We start from the raw sequence: 22,030 nt of genomic DNA, 5'->3' as shown, positions 1-22,030 counted from the left end.
TACTATTTTATTTCGTTTGATTGCGTTAGATATATCTTACATTTGATTAATAACCGACAACAAATAAGTGTAGCATGGGATTTAACATTAATAAATTTAATAGAATCGCATTGAAATGAATAGCTAAAGGCCAGTCAGCAGCTGACTTCATTCAGTAACATAAATTATGCTAAAGCTACAAGGTGCAGTGTCGCGACTCGATTCATTATGATTGGCAACTATACTAAGCAAAATTTAGAATGCAAAAGCCATCCTTTTATAGTACGGTAGCAAGTTTTATGCATTTGATTTGTGTTTATGGATACGAATTTGTAAAATCTAGGCTGCGATAATATGTGAGTCCTACTTAAGGGGAATTGTTTAAATACAAACTCACCAAAAAGCAGCTATTAAATACTATTTAGAGATGTTTTCAAAAGTTTATTGTAATAGTCAATAGTTCTTAAATAAACCAATTAAAATAATATTCGTTTGCATCAATTTCATCACGCAGTATATAAAAACAAATTCCTTTGAACTGATGGTCTACCTAAAACCAAAAAACTATCGACTTGCTGTTCGAGCAACTTTCATTCAATTTTTTGATGACATGCATGCGAAAAAATATTTGGAGTAGTTCGATTTTCTTATTTGCTATATAAATTAAACATGAGACTATCTGATCGAATGGGACGTTTTAGTTGTTGAAAAATAAATGATCACATTTCAAAACAGAATGATTGCTATTTCGAATTTTACAACTTTTGCTTTTATCTTTTGTATGCCTATCATTTGATGTTTGCATACAAAGACGAAAAGTTGATTGCAACAAAGATCAAATGGCAGTCATCCAAAACACAACTGCCAATTGTTAAAGGGCCAGGTCAACAAGAATATCATTCGATTTAACGCTACGGTTTTGGTACAGTGTAATACAGCAACTGAAAATCAATAAACAAAGAAGTGTTGCTGATTTTTTTTTTCGTACGAATCAAGGGGTCCCTCAATATACTGGTAACTGGCGGTAAATGACTCGGACCCTTTTTCTTCACAATATTTCATTAAGTTTCAGGTCGTGTCGTTGGGTAACCGCTCTCCTCTTGCAAAAAATACGTGTGCGTTGGTTATGCTGCTCATCGATAACAGCGATGCGACAAGGCGGGTTGGTGTTTGGCTTGGTAGACTGTGGAAGGCGGTCATCGAGTTTAGTGAGTGACGGACCACGGTAGTAGAAAGACGCCCAGAATAAACAATCCTTATTCCGGGACAGCTTTTCGCCACAGTAACCAAGTGTGAAGTACGCGTGTGAGACGGCCAATTAAGCATGTCGAAAGTGCTGACCCGTGGTCCGATTACAAGTGTGGTGCAGGATCGCCGTATAGTGGAACGCTTATCGCGAAGGAGCCACTCGCATTCCCGGCTAATTGTCAAAGCATCGTCCGTTCTAACTGTGCATGGTTAGTCAAACGACTGTGCTCTCCAGCGGTCGCGGCCGACCAAACGCGAAGTTCTCCGCACATTGATCATGGTGTATAATCCATTTGGTTGGATTACGCACCTGTTGACGTTTTTGATCGTTTGTTTGCAAGAAATAAGGAGAAACATCAGTGACCTGAAATGCTCCTATAGAAGACACGCAGTTCGAGAAATGGTTGACGAGGTTGGCCGTTTTTCAGAAAGTACGATCTGAATGAGGAACGAGATGTTACCGAACATGGAAGAGCAAACGTTTGTGAATGCGAGTGAAAACGGTATCACGGTGGTCGTCTACCTTTGATTTCGCGAGGGGCTCACGATTGAGAGCTAGTTGGTAGGACAACAAGAGTAGCGCCACTGAAATTTCTGTCCTGTCCCGAAATCCGAGCTGCAAGCGGCCTTATTCGGTGTCCGATTGGCGGATACGATAATGACATCACTGTCAATCACGGTTAGCAAGCGGTACTTCTGGACAGATTCCAACGACGTGTTATGGTGCCTGAGATTCCGATTGAATTCCAACGAAGCAGAACGTTGCCGATGAAAAACGCAGTGTTCCCAATCTATCGCCGGACAGTCGTTGGTTCTGATGATAAGAAGTTCTTGGACAAAATGTACACGTCTGGCTTCCGATTCCTAGCTTCGAGAAACCGACAGCAATTCCACATCTATATATTCATTCCAGAATTATAAATCCTGTTACAAGGTCGCAAGAATACTCTAGATGGACCACTCTTCTGAGTAGTATGGCCAAAACCATTCCACAATCATCAACGAAGTTCTACAACGCTACCGTAATCCTCATTTGAAAGCCACCTATCATGCTATCCGGAGAGTGCCAGTGGTGGAAAAATGATCGAGCAAATCCGCAACCACCAGCAATGGCTCATCTGGCCGCCTTCGTTCACCTACATGGGGCGTATTATTTCGGCCAGATTCTGGTTAGCTTGGACGACACTCGGAGAAAAGGTGACTACCGACTCTTGAGTAATGGCATTCTAAACATCATGACTAGGAGGGAGTACTGGCTGTCATCTATAGCGATCGCGGAACTAGCTTTTAAGCTACAAGAAAAGTGATCAAGCAAAAGATAGAGCAGCTCCGATTTCGGAAAACTGGCTAACGAATTAACCTCAAGTCGCACCCAATAGTGGACCTTCAATTTATCGTGCTCGCCCCACTTAAGAACGTCTGATCCGAAGCGTGAAGCTGAATTTAAGCAAGTTAGAACCCAGTAGACTACCTACCGTCGAAGTGCATTAGAACGCGTTGATCGAGGTAGAAAACATTGTCAACTCGTGACAACTGACCGACATTCCACTGAATAACGACTAAACACCTGTGCTAACACCTAACTATTTTCTGTTAGGACCAGTAAACGGTCTGAGGTCGTGGGTTCACTTCGATGACAGTCTGGTATATAGAAGGAACTGTCGAAATCAATCACAGATCATGGCGAACTTCTAGAAGCAGTGGATCCGTGACACGATCACACGCAGAACCAAGTGGTTTACTCCAGTAAAACCAATTGCTTTCGGCGACATTGTAGTAATCGTCGACCCAATGTTTGATCGAAACTACTGACCTAATGGTAAGATTATTGCAACGCGACAGGCTCCAAAAGTTCATGTTCGGCGCGCCAGTGTACAGACAGTGCTCGATGTATGCGCTGCCGATAATACGCTGACGGATAACCCATCGCGCATTCTGAAGGGGAGTGTTGACTACGCCCCATCATCAACCACACCTAATTAGGTACACTCAATTTCAGGGGATCGACAACAGTAGATAGGGCATATACATAAACGAAGCGAAGATAGCTTGGTAAATTAATCTGTTATACTTGCGCGTGGACTAAAAGCGAACCCAACAAAATTATTAAAATTACTATGAATTAAAATACTATTATAATTAGAGGTTAACCTAGTTGACTTAAAACTAGTAAGTTTGAGCTTAGAAATAGGATACAAAGTGAGGTGTTATTGGTTGGTATACTCATCTGGTATTATAAATTTCATTTACGTAAACTAGAATGACGGTGGCAAACAAAGCCTAAGCTGGAATGGAGTAGTCAGCGACAGCTGCGAAACAATAGCTACCGCCGGTAGCCGTTGCCATCGTGATTCCGTCACTACCATGCATTGTAAAGCGAAGGTGAAATCTTCAACGGGATGTAGACGTTCAACAAGGGTGGAAGAATCTCCATCGTTGCGAGAGGTCGGCTGGAAGCAACTATAGATGCTTGGACTACCGAAAACGAACTGGGTACGCTATAAGTGTACGATTCCAAAATGTATGTGTAGTCGGAGTAGCAACATAGCAACCAGTTTATGCGATACGCGGATCGCTCCAACAAACGAAATATTCACCAACTAGGAACACTTGTTTACATTTAAATAGCCTATATATATATATATATATATATATATATATATATATATATATATATATATATATATATATATATATATATATATATATATATATATATATATATATATATATATATATATATATATATATATATATATATATATATATATATATATATATATATATATATATATATATATATATATATATATATATATATATATATATATATATATATATATATATATATATATATATATAAACCTTTGTCTACCAAACGGCCTATGCTGTCATATTTGTTAGTTCGTGATCAGCGTTGGCCGAGGTGGATTCGTACTAAATGTAAGTCTAAATGTGATAATATTTCATGTAAACTAATGTAACCACTGTTACAGGAAATTTATAACATCTGTTTAGTAAACACTTTTATTGTAAAATGGTGTTATAAATTCAGAAATAACATCCCGGTCAATTGCGAAACGCAACACGTATATTTTGGATAACCTGCCATTAGTTCGTGTTATGCCGACTATAAGCACTGAGAACTGACATACAAATAAAGCTTTCAAACACTGTTGTTTTGAAATGCGTTGCGTTGCGTTGTGACGATGATTTTGGCGGATTGCACACTGACTTCATCATGTATGCCTGCTGATTATCTAATAAGAGTTGCTTAGGAAGTGGTAAGTAGGAATTCATACCAATCCGACCCATATTAAAACCTCAACACATGATAGCCATCATTGCCGGCCGCCCCCATCTCCATCGTTCACGGGGAAGGATAAAGGATAAAGTAGACGGGAAGTGTTGATGCTCTACCTACGTAACGGAAGGACGACGATTCATCAGACTCTTCCATAGGTGTCGCGGAGTTGGTGGTTTGGAAGGGTATAAGGTCTAGGATTCGCTCCAAGCAAGCGATGCGACCTGTAAAGAATATTTTATTATGTAGTTGTTTAGTTAATCTTCGAGTACACGATCACTCGAAAAAGAAAAGATCTTGTTTAGTTTTTGGTTCTTTTTTAACTCTGGGCAGCCGGCTACCGAGAGTATCCTATGTTTCCCAAACAAAAGCAATTTGAACTCCACACAGCCGACCGTGGGAGTATTGCCTAGAAAAGCTAATCTTATCTGCGTAATGGGCCGGATCACTATCTATTGTAACGGTATTTAGACAGAATTCGCTACTTCTTCTCTACGATATATTTATTTGGTTGAAAACTACCGAGTGATAACACGTTATACAGACAAAGAGTTATGATAGCGCGAGATGTTATAAATCAAGGTATGTATTTTCTATTTTACGTATCGGATGATTTGTAAAATACACGCGATAATAACGACCATTGAAGAGAAATACAAAGAATTGTTAACCTGATACACGGGCTGGTTAGCAATAACGGAACTTGAAATTAGATTCATAAAATAGGGTTACCAAATGTGCTGAGAGCAAAATAAGGACACACTGAATGTCGACCGCCCCAAACTACCCTCCCCCTTTCAGTATCAGTAGATTATACCCTAACGAAAATGAATTAACAAACGAGTAGTTAATTTTGAAAGACAACTTTAACTATGATTTAATATAATAAAAGAATCAATGTTCGTTTTCATGCACATATTTTTCAGCACCTACTGCTAATTTTCTCCACAAGGCCTACATTATGTGTTTGAAATGACGCGTTTATTCCTAAATCCGGCATATTTGTTCACATAGCTCGATTGGAATCGTTGGTTTGGGTTCGATTGGAATTTTTAGTTGCAGTCTTCGCGCATCTCAATATGTTTGTTATCTATGGCCTATACAAAGTTTCAATAGCTTATCGCTCGTCGGCGTCTATTTAAACCAGCCTAGTCGCCTTTTCGTTTACTGGGTAAATACGCCTCTCCAGTAAATCCTAGAGCACTCTTGTTAGAGTGTGGCCAACACGAGTTTGACGTATCCAAGCGAGCAGAAATCTGACGTATTTCTATTATGAATACGTCAAATTTCATGTTCGTTTGGATACGTCATACGTATTACGTATTACGTCATGGTCTCATGGCCACACACTAACTAGAGTGCTCTAGTAAATCCAGCCCATCCAGCAAGAATACGTGCCGGAGTTCTGGCTGGCTTCGGTCGGAATTTTGGTTTATCCGCCGCTACTTACTGCAGTGAAAAACACTAACTCAAACATTAGTTAGATTTGTTAAATTGGTCAATATCAACATTGTAAAAGTAGCCATATTTATTGACAAAAAACTCGTTGGAAAGAAGTGACCAATGAAAACGATTGAATAGTTTAATTCTCTCGTAATAAATTTGATCTGAAAGATTTCAAATATGGCTACCACGGCTTGAGACTAAAATAAGGACATTTTAAGCAAAATAAGGACGCTTTTCAAAATCGTCGAAAATAAGGACATGTCCTTTAAAATAAGGACGGTTGGTAACCCTACATAAAAACAGACGCGGCGAATTTTCAGTACGTATTGACCCGCGATCAGGTGATTATTTCTAGCGGTTGTAGATAGAAAAATGAAATACAAAATTCGTTTTATCATAATAATGTTTGGCTTATTTCAATGGATTATTACTATATTGAACAATAAATAGGCGACAATAAGTAATCCACAAACAATAAGCCATAACTTTTCAAGTGTTCAAAATAGATATTTGATGTTTTCAGTAAAGTTATTCGCAAAAGTAAGAGCTACAAATTTTCTGAAGGCATCATTTCAATACAATCACTTTCAAGGAAATTTATGAAAATATCTCACTCGTAGGGGGATTAATCAACAAAAATACAACACCAAAAGAAAGGGCATATTGCCTCCATTAAATTCTCCGAAGATACTATTGACCTAAAATTAGCCGTTTTGGCGTTAATAATAGATTATATGCTTTTGGTCATATTTCTAGCAATGGGAAATGATAAAAAATTTCGTCCGTATTTAATGTTAAATATCTCTTTTGATAATAGTCAACAATCTATAGCTTGTTCGAAAGGTAATCGAAAAAGCTGTCTAAAAATATATAAAGTGTTAATCTATGTTGTCAATTTCGGCAGATAATTTGAAAAAACTGCAGAAGCGCCATTTTTACACATTCAAATATTCATATCCTGGAAACTAAACATCAGAATCAAAAAGAAATTAATAGCGTCCTGTCTGGCTGATAGGTCTTTCATTTAAAATTAAATAAATTTTGCTGCTACTACCTGCTACTCTACAAACCATAGCCCCTTAAAGTTAGCCCAAAAAAAAACAAAAAAAACTGGCATACATCCTAAAAACGAGGAGATAGCGAGTTGGTCTATTGCGCAAAAAGGTGTGTTTTGAAAGCATCTACAGCTTTCTAGACCATCGAAAAACTGTAAAAAATCAAATGAAAAAGTTACAATGAAAAAACACTTTTTAAGGGGGTATTCCGACATGTACTTCAATTTTACCCAATAACTTTTTTCGCTTAACAGATAGCCATTTTGCTACTTCAACAAAGTTTCATAAAATCATTTTGTCTACAAACTTCCCATACATGACTATCAATTTTGGCAACAACTTGCAAAGTTATTTTTTTATCTGCGTATATACCCCCTTAAATCAAAATTTTTCAACAATATATTAAACTACTTAAAAAATAAAGAAACCTTTCCGAAGACATCAAAGTGCCATAAACAATAGTTTCGTCGCAAATATCAATGTCCGGCTTTTTTTCGATTCCGTTCTACTGTGCGCCGGGCTTCTGTTAAAAAGGCGATTTTTATAGTATTTGCATAGCCTAGAGCAATAAAACCAGTAGGTCTTGGTTCAATCCCAGCCGAGTTCGTTGAGATTTTCTGAGGTGAAAAATTATTTAGTCACGCATTACTTCGGAAGGGAAGTTAAACCGTGGGTCCCGGTGTATCTGTTGATGGGCCGATATCTAAGGTCCAGATGGTGGAGCCACTTCTCTGACGTCGGTCATTGGCACTCAGTGCAGACAGAACGCACTAGTAAATGAGTGTTTGGGAGTGTGTATAAAAGGTGGATGTAGTGTTCTGAGAAATTTGCCGGATTGACATTGATTTTCAATGTATTCTTAAATTCCATGAATATGAATTTGATTTTAAGACCTAATAAGTGTTTAACAATTCAAGACCGTGGGTCTTTTATATATTTACATGATGTAAAAAATAAAAAATAGTGAACAATTAATACTAAGAGTCTATCCGTTTTCGTGTCGTGTCGTCAACTGTATTACGGGGGTCATTCATATCTCTGTTGTCGTCGCACGTGTCCGAGTCATCATCGAGGTTACTGCCTTAATGCTCGCGATCAGGTGTTGTTCCAAACTTCTTTCCCTTTCGGGTCACGAGCGTGAACCCTCCGTCATTGCTAGTAGCTCCTTCATTAATGGTATTAGCTGTTAAGTTTCTTGGTACTTGACGCGGCTTTCGCAATTGTCATTATAGCTTGAACAGCAGCCATAAAGTTGGCAACCGTTTGTGGCTCAGGGAATGATATTGGAGACTGAGTGTTGGCATTTCTTTCTGTAGATGAGCTTTTCTTAGCGGCTTCTGGACAGGGTTGTTTGTAATGTGCCGTTTGCTCACAGAACTGGCACGTGTTAGTTTGTCCTTGATATGCACATAGAGTTTGCTGTATAATGGTGTCACCCCCTTCCGTTTTGTACTGCAGGGTAAGATAGGAGGAAATGGGTTGGTCTACCCGCATTCTCACCACAAAGACACCATTTGATTTACCTGGGAAGTAGTTTCTCCATGTGTCCTCCGTAATAGAATCCACTGCTCCGAAATGCGACATGAATCTTTGCAAGTACGTGCTTTCGAATTCATCTCGTCAGTAACTATGGGAATTTATGGGAATTTAAGATTGCATAATGCCAGGCGTTTGGCTCCCTAGCCAAAAGACAAGAGTTCGTTTTCGCTTTTTCGTCAGCAAACCTGAGCTTCTGTATTGGCTACCCGGGACATCACTCGGCACAAGTCAGATGCATTGGAACGTTCACATGTGTCGTGTGAACTGTTTGGATTTTTTGTGTCTAACTAGTGCTAATTTGGGTACTAGGTTAGATACATCGTCTAACTAGTGCTGGTGCTAGTTATTGACGAGATGAATTCGAAACACATAAAATAAAACTTAATTTAAGTTAGGTTTTGTGCCCTTAACGCGTGGTTCAGTCCAATTTTCCCTTATGGGAATTTAAGATTGCATAAGTACGTGCTGCCAAATCATGTAATTTGACTTCCACGTTTTCGTTATCCATATACACAGGGATCTTGATTTTAGCGGTGTCACTATCCAGCACGTGCACTATGGGTCACAAGGGCGGTATTTCGGTACAAAAATCAATAACTCCCAAACCGTTCATTTTAGAGAAAATTTGTCTGAGAGAATATTTTTGGAAATTAAATTGGCTTTCTTTTAAAGTAAAATGTAACTAGGGTGGTCCTCTCGAACATTCTTTTCGAAAAAATATTTTTCGAACTAAATAGTATAGCAAGGTACTTACTTCAGCAAAGTTGTAGAAAAATGTTTTTCAAGAAACATTTTCAAATGCATCAAAGTTATAGCATTATCGGTGTTCATGTTATAATTATTTTTCTTCTTTAACCTAGGGTGTTTCTGAAAAAGTCAGTTTTTTAACTATAACTTTTTAAGTAGTTAGTCTATCTTAATACTCTCTATGAAGTAATTTTAGTACTTTTCATTGCACATATTTTTGCTGAAGAATGTGAATCGATATCATTTTTCGTTATCGAGTTACGATCATTTTTTTAAATAAAAATGATAGTTTTCAATGACCTCTAACTCAGAAGGTTGCAAAAAGTAGCAGCTAAATTTGTACTTTTTCGAAAGTGCATCAAAAATACTATAAAGTATCTCAAAATCAACTTTTTCTTTTTTATCCTTCAGCGAAAAATGTTGACATCAACATTATGATCAAATGACATCTTACGGCTGTTTTTAACCCTTTCATGCCCAACTTTTTTCTAGTGCATGTAGGGTTTCAAAACTATTTTTCCTTGAAAACGGTTGGGTCAAGAAACATGAAAAGCCTATTTTCATAAAGGTGCTTCCATGGCAGTGCTAGAAGCTGGTCAATTTTTACCTTGTAATGCTCAATGCAATTCTCCTAGAATAATTACAATAGTCCAATTACGTAGAAAACGTAGCCAACGACAGTCTAAATTGATAAGTTTTATCAGTTTTCAATAATATTGCACCATAACGAAGATATATGAAAAAATCATTTTCCGTCGTTAACGTAAACTATCCTTGGCAGCACTGCTCCATCGGAATCCAATCAGACTAATTGCAATAACTTCAGTTTTAGAGCTGATCCTTGTAACTGTTAATACTCAAATTAAAGGCAATAATCACATTAATGAGCCTTACTTGTTTTTGTGAGCAAATCTCGCCTCAATCAAAAGTTATAGCTGTTTAAAAACGTTGTTGTCCACAAACAACATGGGCATGAATGGGTTAAGGACCTGGTCATCGCCATTTAGCACCTGCTTTACTAGATCAAAAAGTCGAGTTTTTAAATGATTTTTTGAGGTTGTCAAATATATGTACACAAATATTGAAAACGTTAGGCTCTGGCAGATATTTATTTTACTATTCTACATAACTATTTTATTATAATCGACATCATCATAATTATTATAATCACAATCATCAGCATCATCAGCATCGTCGTCGCTATAGTTATCTGTAACGTGTTTCTTTTCCCAAAGATTAAGTTTCCTTTTCCTTTTCAAGCACAATTCATGCACTCGGTTTTTTTGGACGGCCTATAATTTTGAACAGTATAAAATGTAGAGCATGTTACTTTAAAAGCGAATGAATTAAGGATTACCCTTCATTCTGTTCTGAGTAAGCGACGAATTTCTGTGAATACTGGTTTGGGAGGAAGTGCATTTTTTTGGAACTGTTAACAGCTTCTCAAAATATTTCGATTTTTTATCGAGCACTTTCGTCTCAATTTGATGACTGTCTTTCCAAAATTGATCAAACCTTTTACATGTTTTAATTGATACAGCTTTTGCATTCCGAGCGAAATTCTTTTTTTCATTTTCTCCCACATCAAATGATCTCATAATTTTCTCAAACCCAGCCTTTATTTTATTTCTATTTTCACCTTTGGTCACTTTCCAGAGATCGAATGATTTTCTTTTATCCATTTTAACGGAACTAATAATACAAAGCACTACACGCGTTCATCAAAGCAGTCGTCGGCTACTGCGATTCGATACATGAATGGGATTGATACCAATTAAACTGTCACGACTCGTGGTGTTGTTGCTAATATATGACATCGAAGGGCAAAAAAGCAAAAGTTGATTTCGAGATATTTGATAGTATTTTTTATGCATTTTCGAAAGAGTACAAATTTAGCTGCTACTTTTTGCAACCTTCTGAGTTAGAGGTCATTGAAAACTATCATTTTTATTTAAAAAAATGATCGTAACTCGATAACGAAAAATGATATCGATTCACATTCTTCAGCAAAAATATGCGCAATGAAAAGTACTAAAATTGCTTCATAGAGAGTATTAAGATAGACTAACTACTTAAAAAGTTATAGTTAAAAAACTGACTTTTTCAGAAACACCCTAGGTTAAAGAATAAAAATAATTATAACATGAAAACCGATAGTGCTATAACTTTCATGCATTTGAAAATGTTTCTTGAAAAACATTTTTCTACAACTTTGCTGAAGTAAGTACCCTGCTATACCATTTCGTTCGAAAAATAATTTTTCGAAAAGAATGTTCGAGAGAACCACCCTAGTTACATTTTACTTTAAAAGAAAGCCAATCCCACAAATATTCTCTCAGACATAATTTCTCTAAAATGAACGGTTTGGAAGATATTGATTTTTGTACCAAAAAACCGCCCCTGTGACCCATAGTGACGTGTTTCAAATTGTTTTGCGAAATGAATCTTTTCTCCTGGGCGAATTTGTTGAACGTTATCAGCACCGCGCGCCTGACGTGCTCCAACTGGATGAAGCTGAGTTCCGAAAACCGAAGCTGCATTTTCACCTTCAGCAAATGTTCCACATCACCAATATTCGGTCTTATGCGGAAAGACCGCAAGTCAATGGCCACCGTGTTAGCCCGAAGAATCACATATGAGACTCAGTCATCTTGATAGATCACCACACAAGAATAATAGTAAGGGTTCCCTTTGTTCTTCAGACAATACATACAAGAAAAAAGCAACTGTTTGCGCTGGCTTGGGTAGCAGCAGAGAGCACACTGGTATTGTGACTGATGCCTTTGGTGGTTGAGAATAAACTTGGACAATTCAAGGTTATCAATAGTGATATCCCACAGTTCCACTACGAACCTAATTAAAAAAAAAAGTTCGCTTCACATTCTTATTCAAGTTCTTTAGTCAAAGCATTTCCCAAAATTAAACGATTATTTACTTAAAACTTTTCTTTACGAAATAAATTATCAGGTACGGTTATATTTACACAAGGGTATCTCAAGAACTCCCTGTACTGTAAGTCACAAATCTACAGGCGTAACCAGTTTATGAATGCAGCACAAACTCATGGGGGAACACAATGCAAAGCTAGCAGAGATATCGAGTTCAACTGATGTTTACGGTTATCCAAGAAATTTCTGAAATACAGAACATAAGATAAGCAAGCGTAATAAATAACCAGTTGATGATTTTTTTCTGAATACTCCTTGAGCTTCAGTTCAATACAGTATAAAGTTCATGGTCAACCAAGAGCGTGAAGATATATTTGCAACGGGTGGCGAGAGGAGGTAGTTTGGAGGAAAAGGTCATCAATGGTAACATATGACTCCGTAACTTTGATTTTATTTATTTATTTATTTAGCTTTCCATTACACTTGAATACAACTTTTAAATAACACAGTATATTGAACAATATTGTTACGCTTGTTGACCGATCGATCGATCGATTGCTGTGCACATCTAGGTTTCCTATTATTTTTGTGTATAGCTTTAGAAATTGTTCGACTTGTTTCTTCTAAAGATTCGCACTTGTCTATAATTGAGTGTATTTTTATTTCAAATATGACATTCCTACTTAAATCTAGAGATGTATACGAGTAAACATAATCACTGCTGTTGTTTATTTTGTTCCTGGTTCAGATGCTACCTGACAGTGTACCTGCTACAGTGAGGATTTATATGCGTTATTTCTAGACAGTATTCGATAAGAGTGTCATTATCAGTAAACCTAGCTTAAACGAAAACGTAATATAATATAAGTTCGAGATTGTAAACACGACTTCTACAGCAAAACACATATTCCATCGTTTGTTTTTCACACGAAGGTAGCGGTTTGCAAGTAAGCAAACAATAACTGTTAATATAATTTCATAACAATATTGTACACTGAATTTATTATTATATATCTTCTAAACATCTCGAAAACTGGCCAAATTCAATAAAAACAACAACGTGGGGATATTTTAAATGAGTTTTTACTAACGATAGGTTTTCTTAAATCGAATGATTGTTAGAGAAAAAATGATACATGTGAAACAATCACAAAGAAAACTTTATACATAGAAGTAAAAACAGGCAAATTTACACACTTTAAAATGATTGATTCATTTTTTGACTAGTAAAATAATTTTTTCCAACTTAATATAATATCTAACAAAAATTATGCTTTAAGCATGGAGCGGAAAGTGCCTCACTCATTACTAAACGAAAATATGTCCTTTACCGTTCTGAGTATGGGGACACAGTTTTATGATTCTGCCTATCAGTTGTAAAAGATTCAACATCTGTGTCTACCAATCGAAAGACAGTGTACGTGTAATAATTTTAGTTTATACGATTCGAAATTTTTGGCAGTCTTGTGTATTAATTGTTTTTTATTCACTTGTTCTACTGCATCATTGTTCTATGTTTGTATGTTTTTTTTTAACTTTTCGAGGGTAAAGATGATATTGGTATGTAGGAGAAAAAAAAGAAGAACGTAACAAAATAAGAGATTTTTTCTCTCAGAATAAATTTCGCGCATTTTCCCCATTAGGTGTAGAACGCGCGCGTCTCTACCGCGGTTTATTGAACCGCTCCAAAAAGGACTGATTAACTGAAACTAAGTTATGCGAGGTAAGTTCCAATTTGAAATTTTCCCAGCGAATATGGCCCGCAGGAGGGAAATCCCTGACCAAAATCGCTCGAATTTCGTTGATAAGATTTTTGTGTTGTTTTGTTCGATATAAAATAATTTTTGTTTCTACATGATTTAACACCTAAACAATGCTTTTTTCGAGTGCTAGAATGCTACTACCGTTTCACGATTTTTGTTCACGGTAGAACTTAACTTACTGTAACCACAATGCAGATACAAAGAAGACGTGTTTGGCAATGTTTTCAACATGCTCTGATGTATGGCCAGAAGCCAAAAAATAAACCGAAAGAGAAGTAGTAGGGCTAACACCTTGCTTCAAGCAAAGCTTGACCTGTAGCCGCTTTGTTTCATTCTACATGGCGCGAGTCGCATATAATGGAATTTAAAGAGTTGTAATTTAGACGGTTTATGTTCAAAGTTGCTAGTTTTAGGTTCTCTTTATGGTAAAATTTGAGCGGGTTCTTTTGTTACGGTGGGGGAGGGGTTTATAATATTTATTCTACCTAAAGTTGCAAAACCAGTTTGTTGCATCAGTTATCCTTGTGTTACTAAAAAACATCCTCAACGAATGTTGTGCGTAGTTCCGTGTGGTGTTGATTGGAAAGATCGTAGAAAAAGAACGTACAACCTTACCTTGTTTTTTTTCTATCTAAGCAGTGCTGGAATTGTTCGGTGCCCCGCTGATGGCACTGAACAAGGCAAGACTATGGCGGTGAGCGTTGCTAGTACTATCGTCCAGGGGATACACAAATTCCCCCAGAAGATCGCTAAGTGCCGAACACAGATTTTCGTAATTTTCCTTCAGCGCACTATGGTACTCTCGCTGATCGGACGAGATGACGTTGGCGTTGATCTGCAAAGCCGTGTAACAGATCCGGATGAAATCTCTATGGAAAAAATAAATATCAGTACGGTTGTATTTGTTAAAAAAAATGTTAAATCATACCGGAAGACATCCTTTAAATCTTCTACCTTATCGATGGAATATTTGGAACTGTTTTTCGGATCCAAAAATGCTGATGCATATGCTAGAGGACCGGCGTTCACAGTGACCGCTACACTGCCCTGCAGCCGTAGTTGCAGCTTTTTCAAGTCTATTGGCCCGAGAACAACCTCTTCCAATTCCGCTACCTTGGCTTGCATTTCGTCGATAGCCACCTCGATTGGACTAAGTTCGAGCGATTGACGCTCCTTGACCGGTATACGTTTTAGCACGTATGGAAAACTGTACTGGGCTACAAAAGAAGCATTTTAGATTCACATGTTTACACTGTGGAAAAATACAACATACTTGTCAATATTGTTCTTCGTTTCCATTGGTCCTCCACGGAACCTCGGGCGCCACCATTCGGAATAAACGGTGTCTCATACATAAACGTGTCTACGTCATGATTTTGCTCGAACTCGGTTTGTCGTATTTCCAGCTCGTCCTTGCAGAAGAACGGTGTCACATGAGTCACCTGAATGTAAGCTAGCTTCGGGTCCAGCGAGGTTACGTCGACCTATTTTTCGAAAGAAAACAATTCATTCAATCTGTTCAAGCTTTAAACTGTTCTTCCATACCGGCGATGAATCCATTATCATCCTCACGTTGTCGCTACCGAATTTATCCCGATACTGCTTGTTTAGTCGCTCGGATATTTCGCTCAGGGACGTCACCTTAGGCTCCTTGTAGACATACTCTACGCCGTTTTCTTCTTCGAAATAGACCTGGGGAATGGTATGTTAGTCAATTAGTTTAACGCATCTTTCAATAGATCAACATATCTTTCAAGGAAGGCAATAACATTGCGTGTAGAGCTTTCATTTTCAGAAAGTTTTTAGCTTTACGTGATTCGGCAAAAAAAGTATTTCCAGAGAAATCTCGAGACTCCTAGGATCCAGAAGAAAAATAAGAAAAGGTATCTTTTTCATAACAATCAACACACTAGTGTTATTATCGTTTATTTCATTACAAATAATAATTTCATATAGATTTCCTTCAGACATTTATAACCTCTTGTAAATATTGTGCCAATTTCAAAGCCCTCTCGATGAATTAGGCAACACTTTCATGAAAATATTTAAGAAATAGCGCTGCTTCGATGGTGGCTAATGTGAACTAGAATGTATGGGAAAGGTATCAAGTTTGTTTTTTTTTTTGAGATACTATAATATTGTAGTTGTAAAATAAATACACAAAATTTCTACTAAGAGAAATTTGAATCTATCTCACAACACTCTGCGCCTCAGTCGCTTCGACAGCAGATTCCACTGTTAAATCAGCAATGTCAGATCTACGGGAATCTCCGGATGACGGATTGGAAGGTTTTCTACGGGTCCATAGATGAAATCTATGGATATACACATAAAATTATTGTTCGAAAGTCAAACAAGGGGAACGGAAACGTGGTCATCGGCAGGAAGTAGGCCACCTTACCAGCTAGATTAATTCGTCGTTGTTGTGCTATCTTATGACAAACGCCACTCTGGGGTAAACTGAGTTAGATATGCCACATTACTAATCTGAAAATTCTCTACAAAATGGTGTTTTCAGAATTTTGAAATTTTGCTTGGTTACTGAGATATAGCGAAAAAAAGTGATGAGAAATTGTCAATTTTTTGCTTCAAATCACTGTATCTTAAGATTCGCCTAAGTAATGTAGAAGTTTTAGATGTTTTTATATGTAAAAATGTCTGAGGAACACAAAGGCATAATAATTTTCAAAATAAAAATACATGTATTGCGAGTTTTACTTTTAAATTGGCAAATTTCATGTTGGGCAACACTGTAATTAAAAAATTACTATTTTTTCTAGATTGCTTGCTCAATTTCCTTCATAATGCACCTGTTTCTAGGCCGAATAAAGCCGAAGATATTAATAAAAGTTAATAATTGATGCTTTTTTCTATGGAAAATTTACCATGTACAATTATGACACGCCATACAAATTTTGTCATCAATACACACCTACGACACGTGTGAGTTCGACTTTTGTTTACATTTATAGTGAAAACTCGCAACATAGTTAACCGAACTTCATAATATTTGAGAGTTTAATACAGAATAGATAGAAGCATTAATTGTATTCTTTGAATTGTTTTTACCATTTCTAAGTTTCAAGATATTTAATCTCACACTTTAAAAATCGTTTTTCTCGAAATGTGCTAAATGGCGCTTGTCATAAGATAGCACAACAGCGACGTATTATCATCGACAAAATAATTCCATGCCGTACCGTGAGAATTGGGGTCTCCTCGATGCCGACAGGAGTTCCGCAATATCACAAAGTTGCCGGTTCCTAACCTACGTCCAATCCTCTGAATCTCTGATTAAAATATCACATGAGTTTTTCAGTGCTCCTGGAAGCGTTGGTTTCATTTAAAATGTGTAAGGGTGCTTGCAGAGCGGCGGCGGCGAGAAGCTGAGCAGGGGCTGGTACTGACAGTAGGATGCGCGATGCGAGAAACCTACTTGCAGGCCATATCAAATGAGCCTGTCAGAGTAAAAGCCAGAGTCGGCTTTCACTCTGACATCATCCCTTGGGTTTGCAGCAAGCAGGTTTCTCGCATCTCGCACTCTAATGTCAGTACCAGCCCCAGCTCAGTTTCTCGCCTCAACTCTGTAAGCACCCTAAAACCCGGTGCTGTTTTCTTCAGATCTGTAGCAGAGCTTGCTGGTATATTGATGGCCTCTCAAGAGAGAAAAAAAATTGCTACGAAGACCAATTTGCTTGTCATTAGTGCAATACTGCATGCATGAAGCTCGGCATAAACAACCGATCATGCTGACGATCCTTGTCGAAGAAGACGCAAAGCAGTCTCGCCAAAGATCACCCGACACTAGTTTGAAGGAACACACCCTTTTGTCCCGTCCGGTACAATTGCCATTCAAGATCCTCGCTCAATGGAGCAAGGGGTCTTTGAAACAGCCAATTCCGTCCTTCAGTAGATCCACGCATGCCAAGTTCGAATCGATAACTACACCATCGATCTCAGCTTTGTGAGCTGATATGTAAACGCGTTAGTTCTATACAAAAGTCTTGTCGTCGGTAACGTCACTTGTTTGCTTTAGACAAAATATCACAATTCTGAGCTTATCTAAGTGAATTTTTGAGATATCATACATTTTAGGATCATTTGGACTATTTCAGAAGAGTTCATTTATGCACGGGCCCAGGTCTGAATAAAGGAATAATGTGGTCATCTATCTTCACTGGATATATGACTGGATGCAACTTATTTTCTTAGTAACTAAAACGAAGAATATGTGAAGAGCTTAATCAGAAATAGATCATAAAAGCATCTTTCGTTGACTTGCTTGTGCAAAAAGGTGGGTGGGTGCTGTCTGGAATAGAACCAAAATACCGTTACACCAACCAAGTTCAAGTTCAAGTTCCTAAAATTGTCTCCTCAGTATACTTGATATACGGTAGAGTGCCAATATTTATGGTTATCCTGAATTTTCAAACATGACATACCTCAATTGAAAAACAATGTCATGAAGAGTCGGTATCTGGTGTAATGTTGAAAAAATACCTTTATGATACAAGGAAAAAAATTGAATTGAGATGGGATTTTAGTTTGAAAATGCAGATTTTATGTTTTTTAGAAATCCATGAAATGCCGACATCTGGAGCCAATTCGAAAAAAAATAATTTTCGTGATTTTTATTTGAAAATCTCGGTTTAAAAAATTGTAAAGAGACTTTTTTCGAGGCACTAACGATGTTGAGATGCGTCCGGTTATTAAATTCGATGGCCATCTGTTTCCTATATATTCCATTGGCACCCTAATATACAGTCTTCTGAACAGATGCTCCATATGTCGCCTTCAAACACCTAGCGTCAACTGATTTCATAACTGCATAACTGTTGCACGGGAGCTGACAAAACGTTACTCGGCCGTAACCGAGATTAAGAAGGTTCAGTCAGATAAACTGCGCGTAGTCGTTACTGACTTGAAACAGGCCAATGGTATCGTTAGCAATAGCCTCTTTACGCTGGAGTATCGCGTCTACATCCCTTCTCGTGATGTGGAGATCGACGGTGTGGTAAGTGATGCGGGTCTAACTGTCGATGATCTGATGAATGATGGGGTTGGCCGCTTTAAGGACCCTAACCTTCAATCAATTGAGATTTTGGAGTGCAAGCAATTGCACTCAAAGTCCATCGAAGATGGGAATTACTATACATCAGACTCGTTTCGCGTAACCTTCGCCTGATCTGCACTTCCGAGCTACGTGGAAGTGGGAGGAGCTCGTCTACCTGTGCGTCTGTTTGTACCGCGGGTCATGAATTGTTCCAATTGCAAGCAGTTAGGTCACATGGCCACCTACTGTAGCAACAAGCATCGGTGCGGTAAATGTGGGGAACGCCATGCGGATGATACTTGCAGTAGGCCCGCTGAGAAGTATGTTTACTGTGGGGAGAATCCGCATGCACTTTTGACATGCCCAACGTACAAGCTTCGCGCGGATAAACTGAAGCGATCCGCCAAAGATCGCTCCAGACGCTCTTACGCAGAAATGCTTAAAAGAGCTGTTCCACTTATCTCCGAAAACCCATTCGCTCTCTTGCCAACTGACGATAACGCCTCTAACGACCCTTGCGAGGGGCATTCTTTGGCTCTGCTTGGAAACTCTAGGAAAAGACCTAATCAAAACTTACCTGAACTTCCTCGTAAGGGTCCTAGGTTGTCCCAAACAAGGGTACAAAAAAACTCATCAACTGGAAGTGCTGGTACAAATCCGAAGATAATACCTCCTGGTTTTGGGAAATTGAGATACAACCAGGAGTTCCCAGCACTCCCCGGGCACCAAAAATCCCAAGTGCTCCAATTTTACAGTCAGAAACTCAACCTAAAACGGGTTTCCTTAAATTTTCTGACATTGTGGACTGGATATTCACAGCTTTCAACATTACCGATCCTCTGAAAAGCTTGCTGGTTGCTATTCTACCAACAGTAAGAACATTTTTAAAACAGTTGACTGAACAATGGCCCCTCCTTGCAGCGATCGTATCCTTCGATGGCTAACTTATTAGACGGAATCACGGATCTGATCACTGTTTTACAGTGGTATTATCCCCAAAATTGATTCATTAAAACACTTGCTAAATTACAATCATTTTCCCTACGTGAAACATGGCTCACTTCTAATATAAACCTCAACTTCCACGATTTTAACATTATCCGCTTGGATCGAGAAGACTCAGATGGAGGGGTACTTTTAGGGATCAAAAAGTGCTACTCCTTCAATCGAATCAACCTCCCCTCGACGCCAGGCATTGAAGTTGTCGCTTGTCAAACAACAATCAAAGGCATCTTTGCATTGCTTCTATTTACATTCCTCCTAGGACCATGATGGGATATAGAAGATTCTCCAACGTGATTGAACATCTTCCCTCGCCCCGCCTGCTTCTTGGAGACTTTAACAACCACGGTACGGGGTGGGGCTGTCTGTACGACGATAATCGATCTTCGACAATTCAAGACCTTTGTGACAACTTCAATATGACAATTCTGAACACAGGGGATATGACACGGATTCCTAGACCACCTGCGCAAGCAAGTGCACTGGACATATCTTTATGCTCGACATCACTACGGTTAGATTGCAAGTGGAAGGTAATATCTGATCCCCACGGTAGTGACCACCTACAAATAGGAAATTGCAATCACCACTGGCTCAAGACCATCTGCACCAATCAATGTTCCCTCTGACCTCACACGAAACATTGATTGGAAGAGCTACGATGCTGAGATACCCAAAACTATCGATTCGACACAGGTACTTCCCCCGGAGGAAGAGTATAAGTTTTTGTCTAACTGGATTCTCGATACCGCGATTCAAACTCAGACGAAACAAGTACTCGACGTGAACACCCGAAAACGTTCTCCCAACCCGTGGTGGGACAAAGAGTGCTCAGACGTGTACGCGGAGAAAGCTGCCGCGTATAAAACCTTCCGGAACGACGGGTTAGTTGCTAGTTATCGAGTGTACGCGATATTAGAAAAGCGAATGAAAAATTTAATCAAAGCTAAGAAACGCAGTTACTGGCGCCGGTTTGTCGACGTGTTAACAAGAGAAACATCGATGAGCACTCTTTGGGGCACGGCCCGACGTATGCGAAACCGAAGCAGTAATAACGAGAGCGTGGAATATTCAAACCGTTGGATATTCGATTTCGCCAAGAAGGTTTGTCCGGATTCCGCCCCGGCACAGAAAATCTACCGCGCCGCGTCCCCTCACAATACCACGAACGAAACACCGTTTACGATGGTGGAGTTCTCACTGGCTCTCTTATCATGTAACAATAAAGTCCCGGGGCCAGACAGAATCAAATTCAATTTCTAAACCTAGCCTACAACCAGCCTCCGACCACAACTCGTATCGTCCGATTGTAATGCTGTCCTGTATCCGGAAGTTATTCGAAAAAATGATCTTGTTTCGCCTCGACAATTGGGTCGAAACAAATGGCTTACTGTCAGATACACAATTTGACTTCCGCAAAGGCGAAGGGACGAACGATTGCCTTGCGTTGCTTTCTACAGAAATCCAAATGGCCTATGCTAACAAAGAGCAGATGGCATCAGTATTCTTGGATATTAAGGGGGCTTTCAATTTAGTTTCTATCAACATTCTTTATGAGAAGTTGCACCAGAATGGTCTTTCACCAATTTTAAATAACTTGTTGCTAAACCTGTTGTCTGAAAAACAAATGCATTTCTCGCATGGCGATTTATCGACATCACGATTTAGCTACATGGGCCTTCCCCAGGGCTCATGTCTAAGCCCTCTTCTCTACAATTTTTGGTGGGGTGCCCATCCAGAAGACCTGATCAGGCTGTACCAAACAACGATACTATCAGTTATGGAATACGGATGTTTCTGCTTTCGCTCCGCTGCGAACAAACACTTTATTTATCACGCACATCAACAGGCCGTACTCGGCCCCAATGATGGAAACTTAAACTAATTACATCTAAAAAATTGCAGGAATCAATTTCTTAATGATATTCGAGACAAATGAAAGTCGAACAGGTGCGACACATGATTGAAGAGGCGTTGTAGTCCCGTGATAGCGGCATTAGCTGTTT

General features: G+C 38.5%; 1 protein-coding gene across 6 annotated transcripts in view; it reads right to left on the bottom strand.

The window, feature by feature from the left end:
• Positions 1-12,681: 12,681 nt before the first annotated feature.
• The window catches only part of LOC131681573 (dedicator of cytokinesis protein 9), a 314,839-nt gene continuing 305,490 nt past the window's right edge, over positions 12,682-22,030 (bottom strand). For all 6 annotated transcript variants that reach the window (XM_058962420.1, XM_058962421.1, XM_058962423.1 and 3 more), the window contains exons 9-12: positions 15,515-15,661; positions 15,243-15,453; positions 14,898-15,186; positions 12,682-14,838 (exon numbers count right to left, since the gene is read on the bottom strand). In XM_058962420.1, coding sequence (XP_058818403.1) covers positions 14,601-14,838; positions 14,898-15,186; positions 15,243-15,453; positions 15,515-15,661 — 885 coding nt within the window. In that variant the 3' untranslated portion in view covers positions 12,682-14,600. The remainder of the gene's footprint in view (positions 14,839-14,897; positions 15,187-15,242; positions 15,454-15,514; positions 15,662-22,030) is intronic.

Source organism: Topomyia yanbarensis, chromosome 2, assembly GCF_030247195.1.
Source record: "Topomyia yanbarensis strain Yona2022 chromosome 2, ASM3024719v1, whole genome shotgun sequence".
Classification (NCBI taxonomy): domain Eukaryota; kingdom Metazoa; phylum Arthropoda; class Insecta; order Diptera; family Culicidae; genus Topomyia; species Topomyia yanbarensis.
This window is presented reverse-complemented; position numbering and strand designations above follow the sequence as displayed.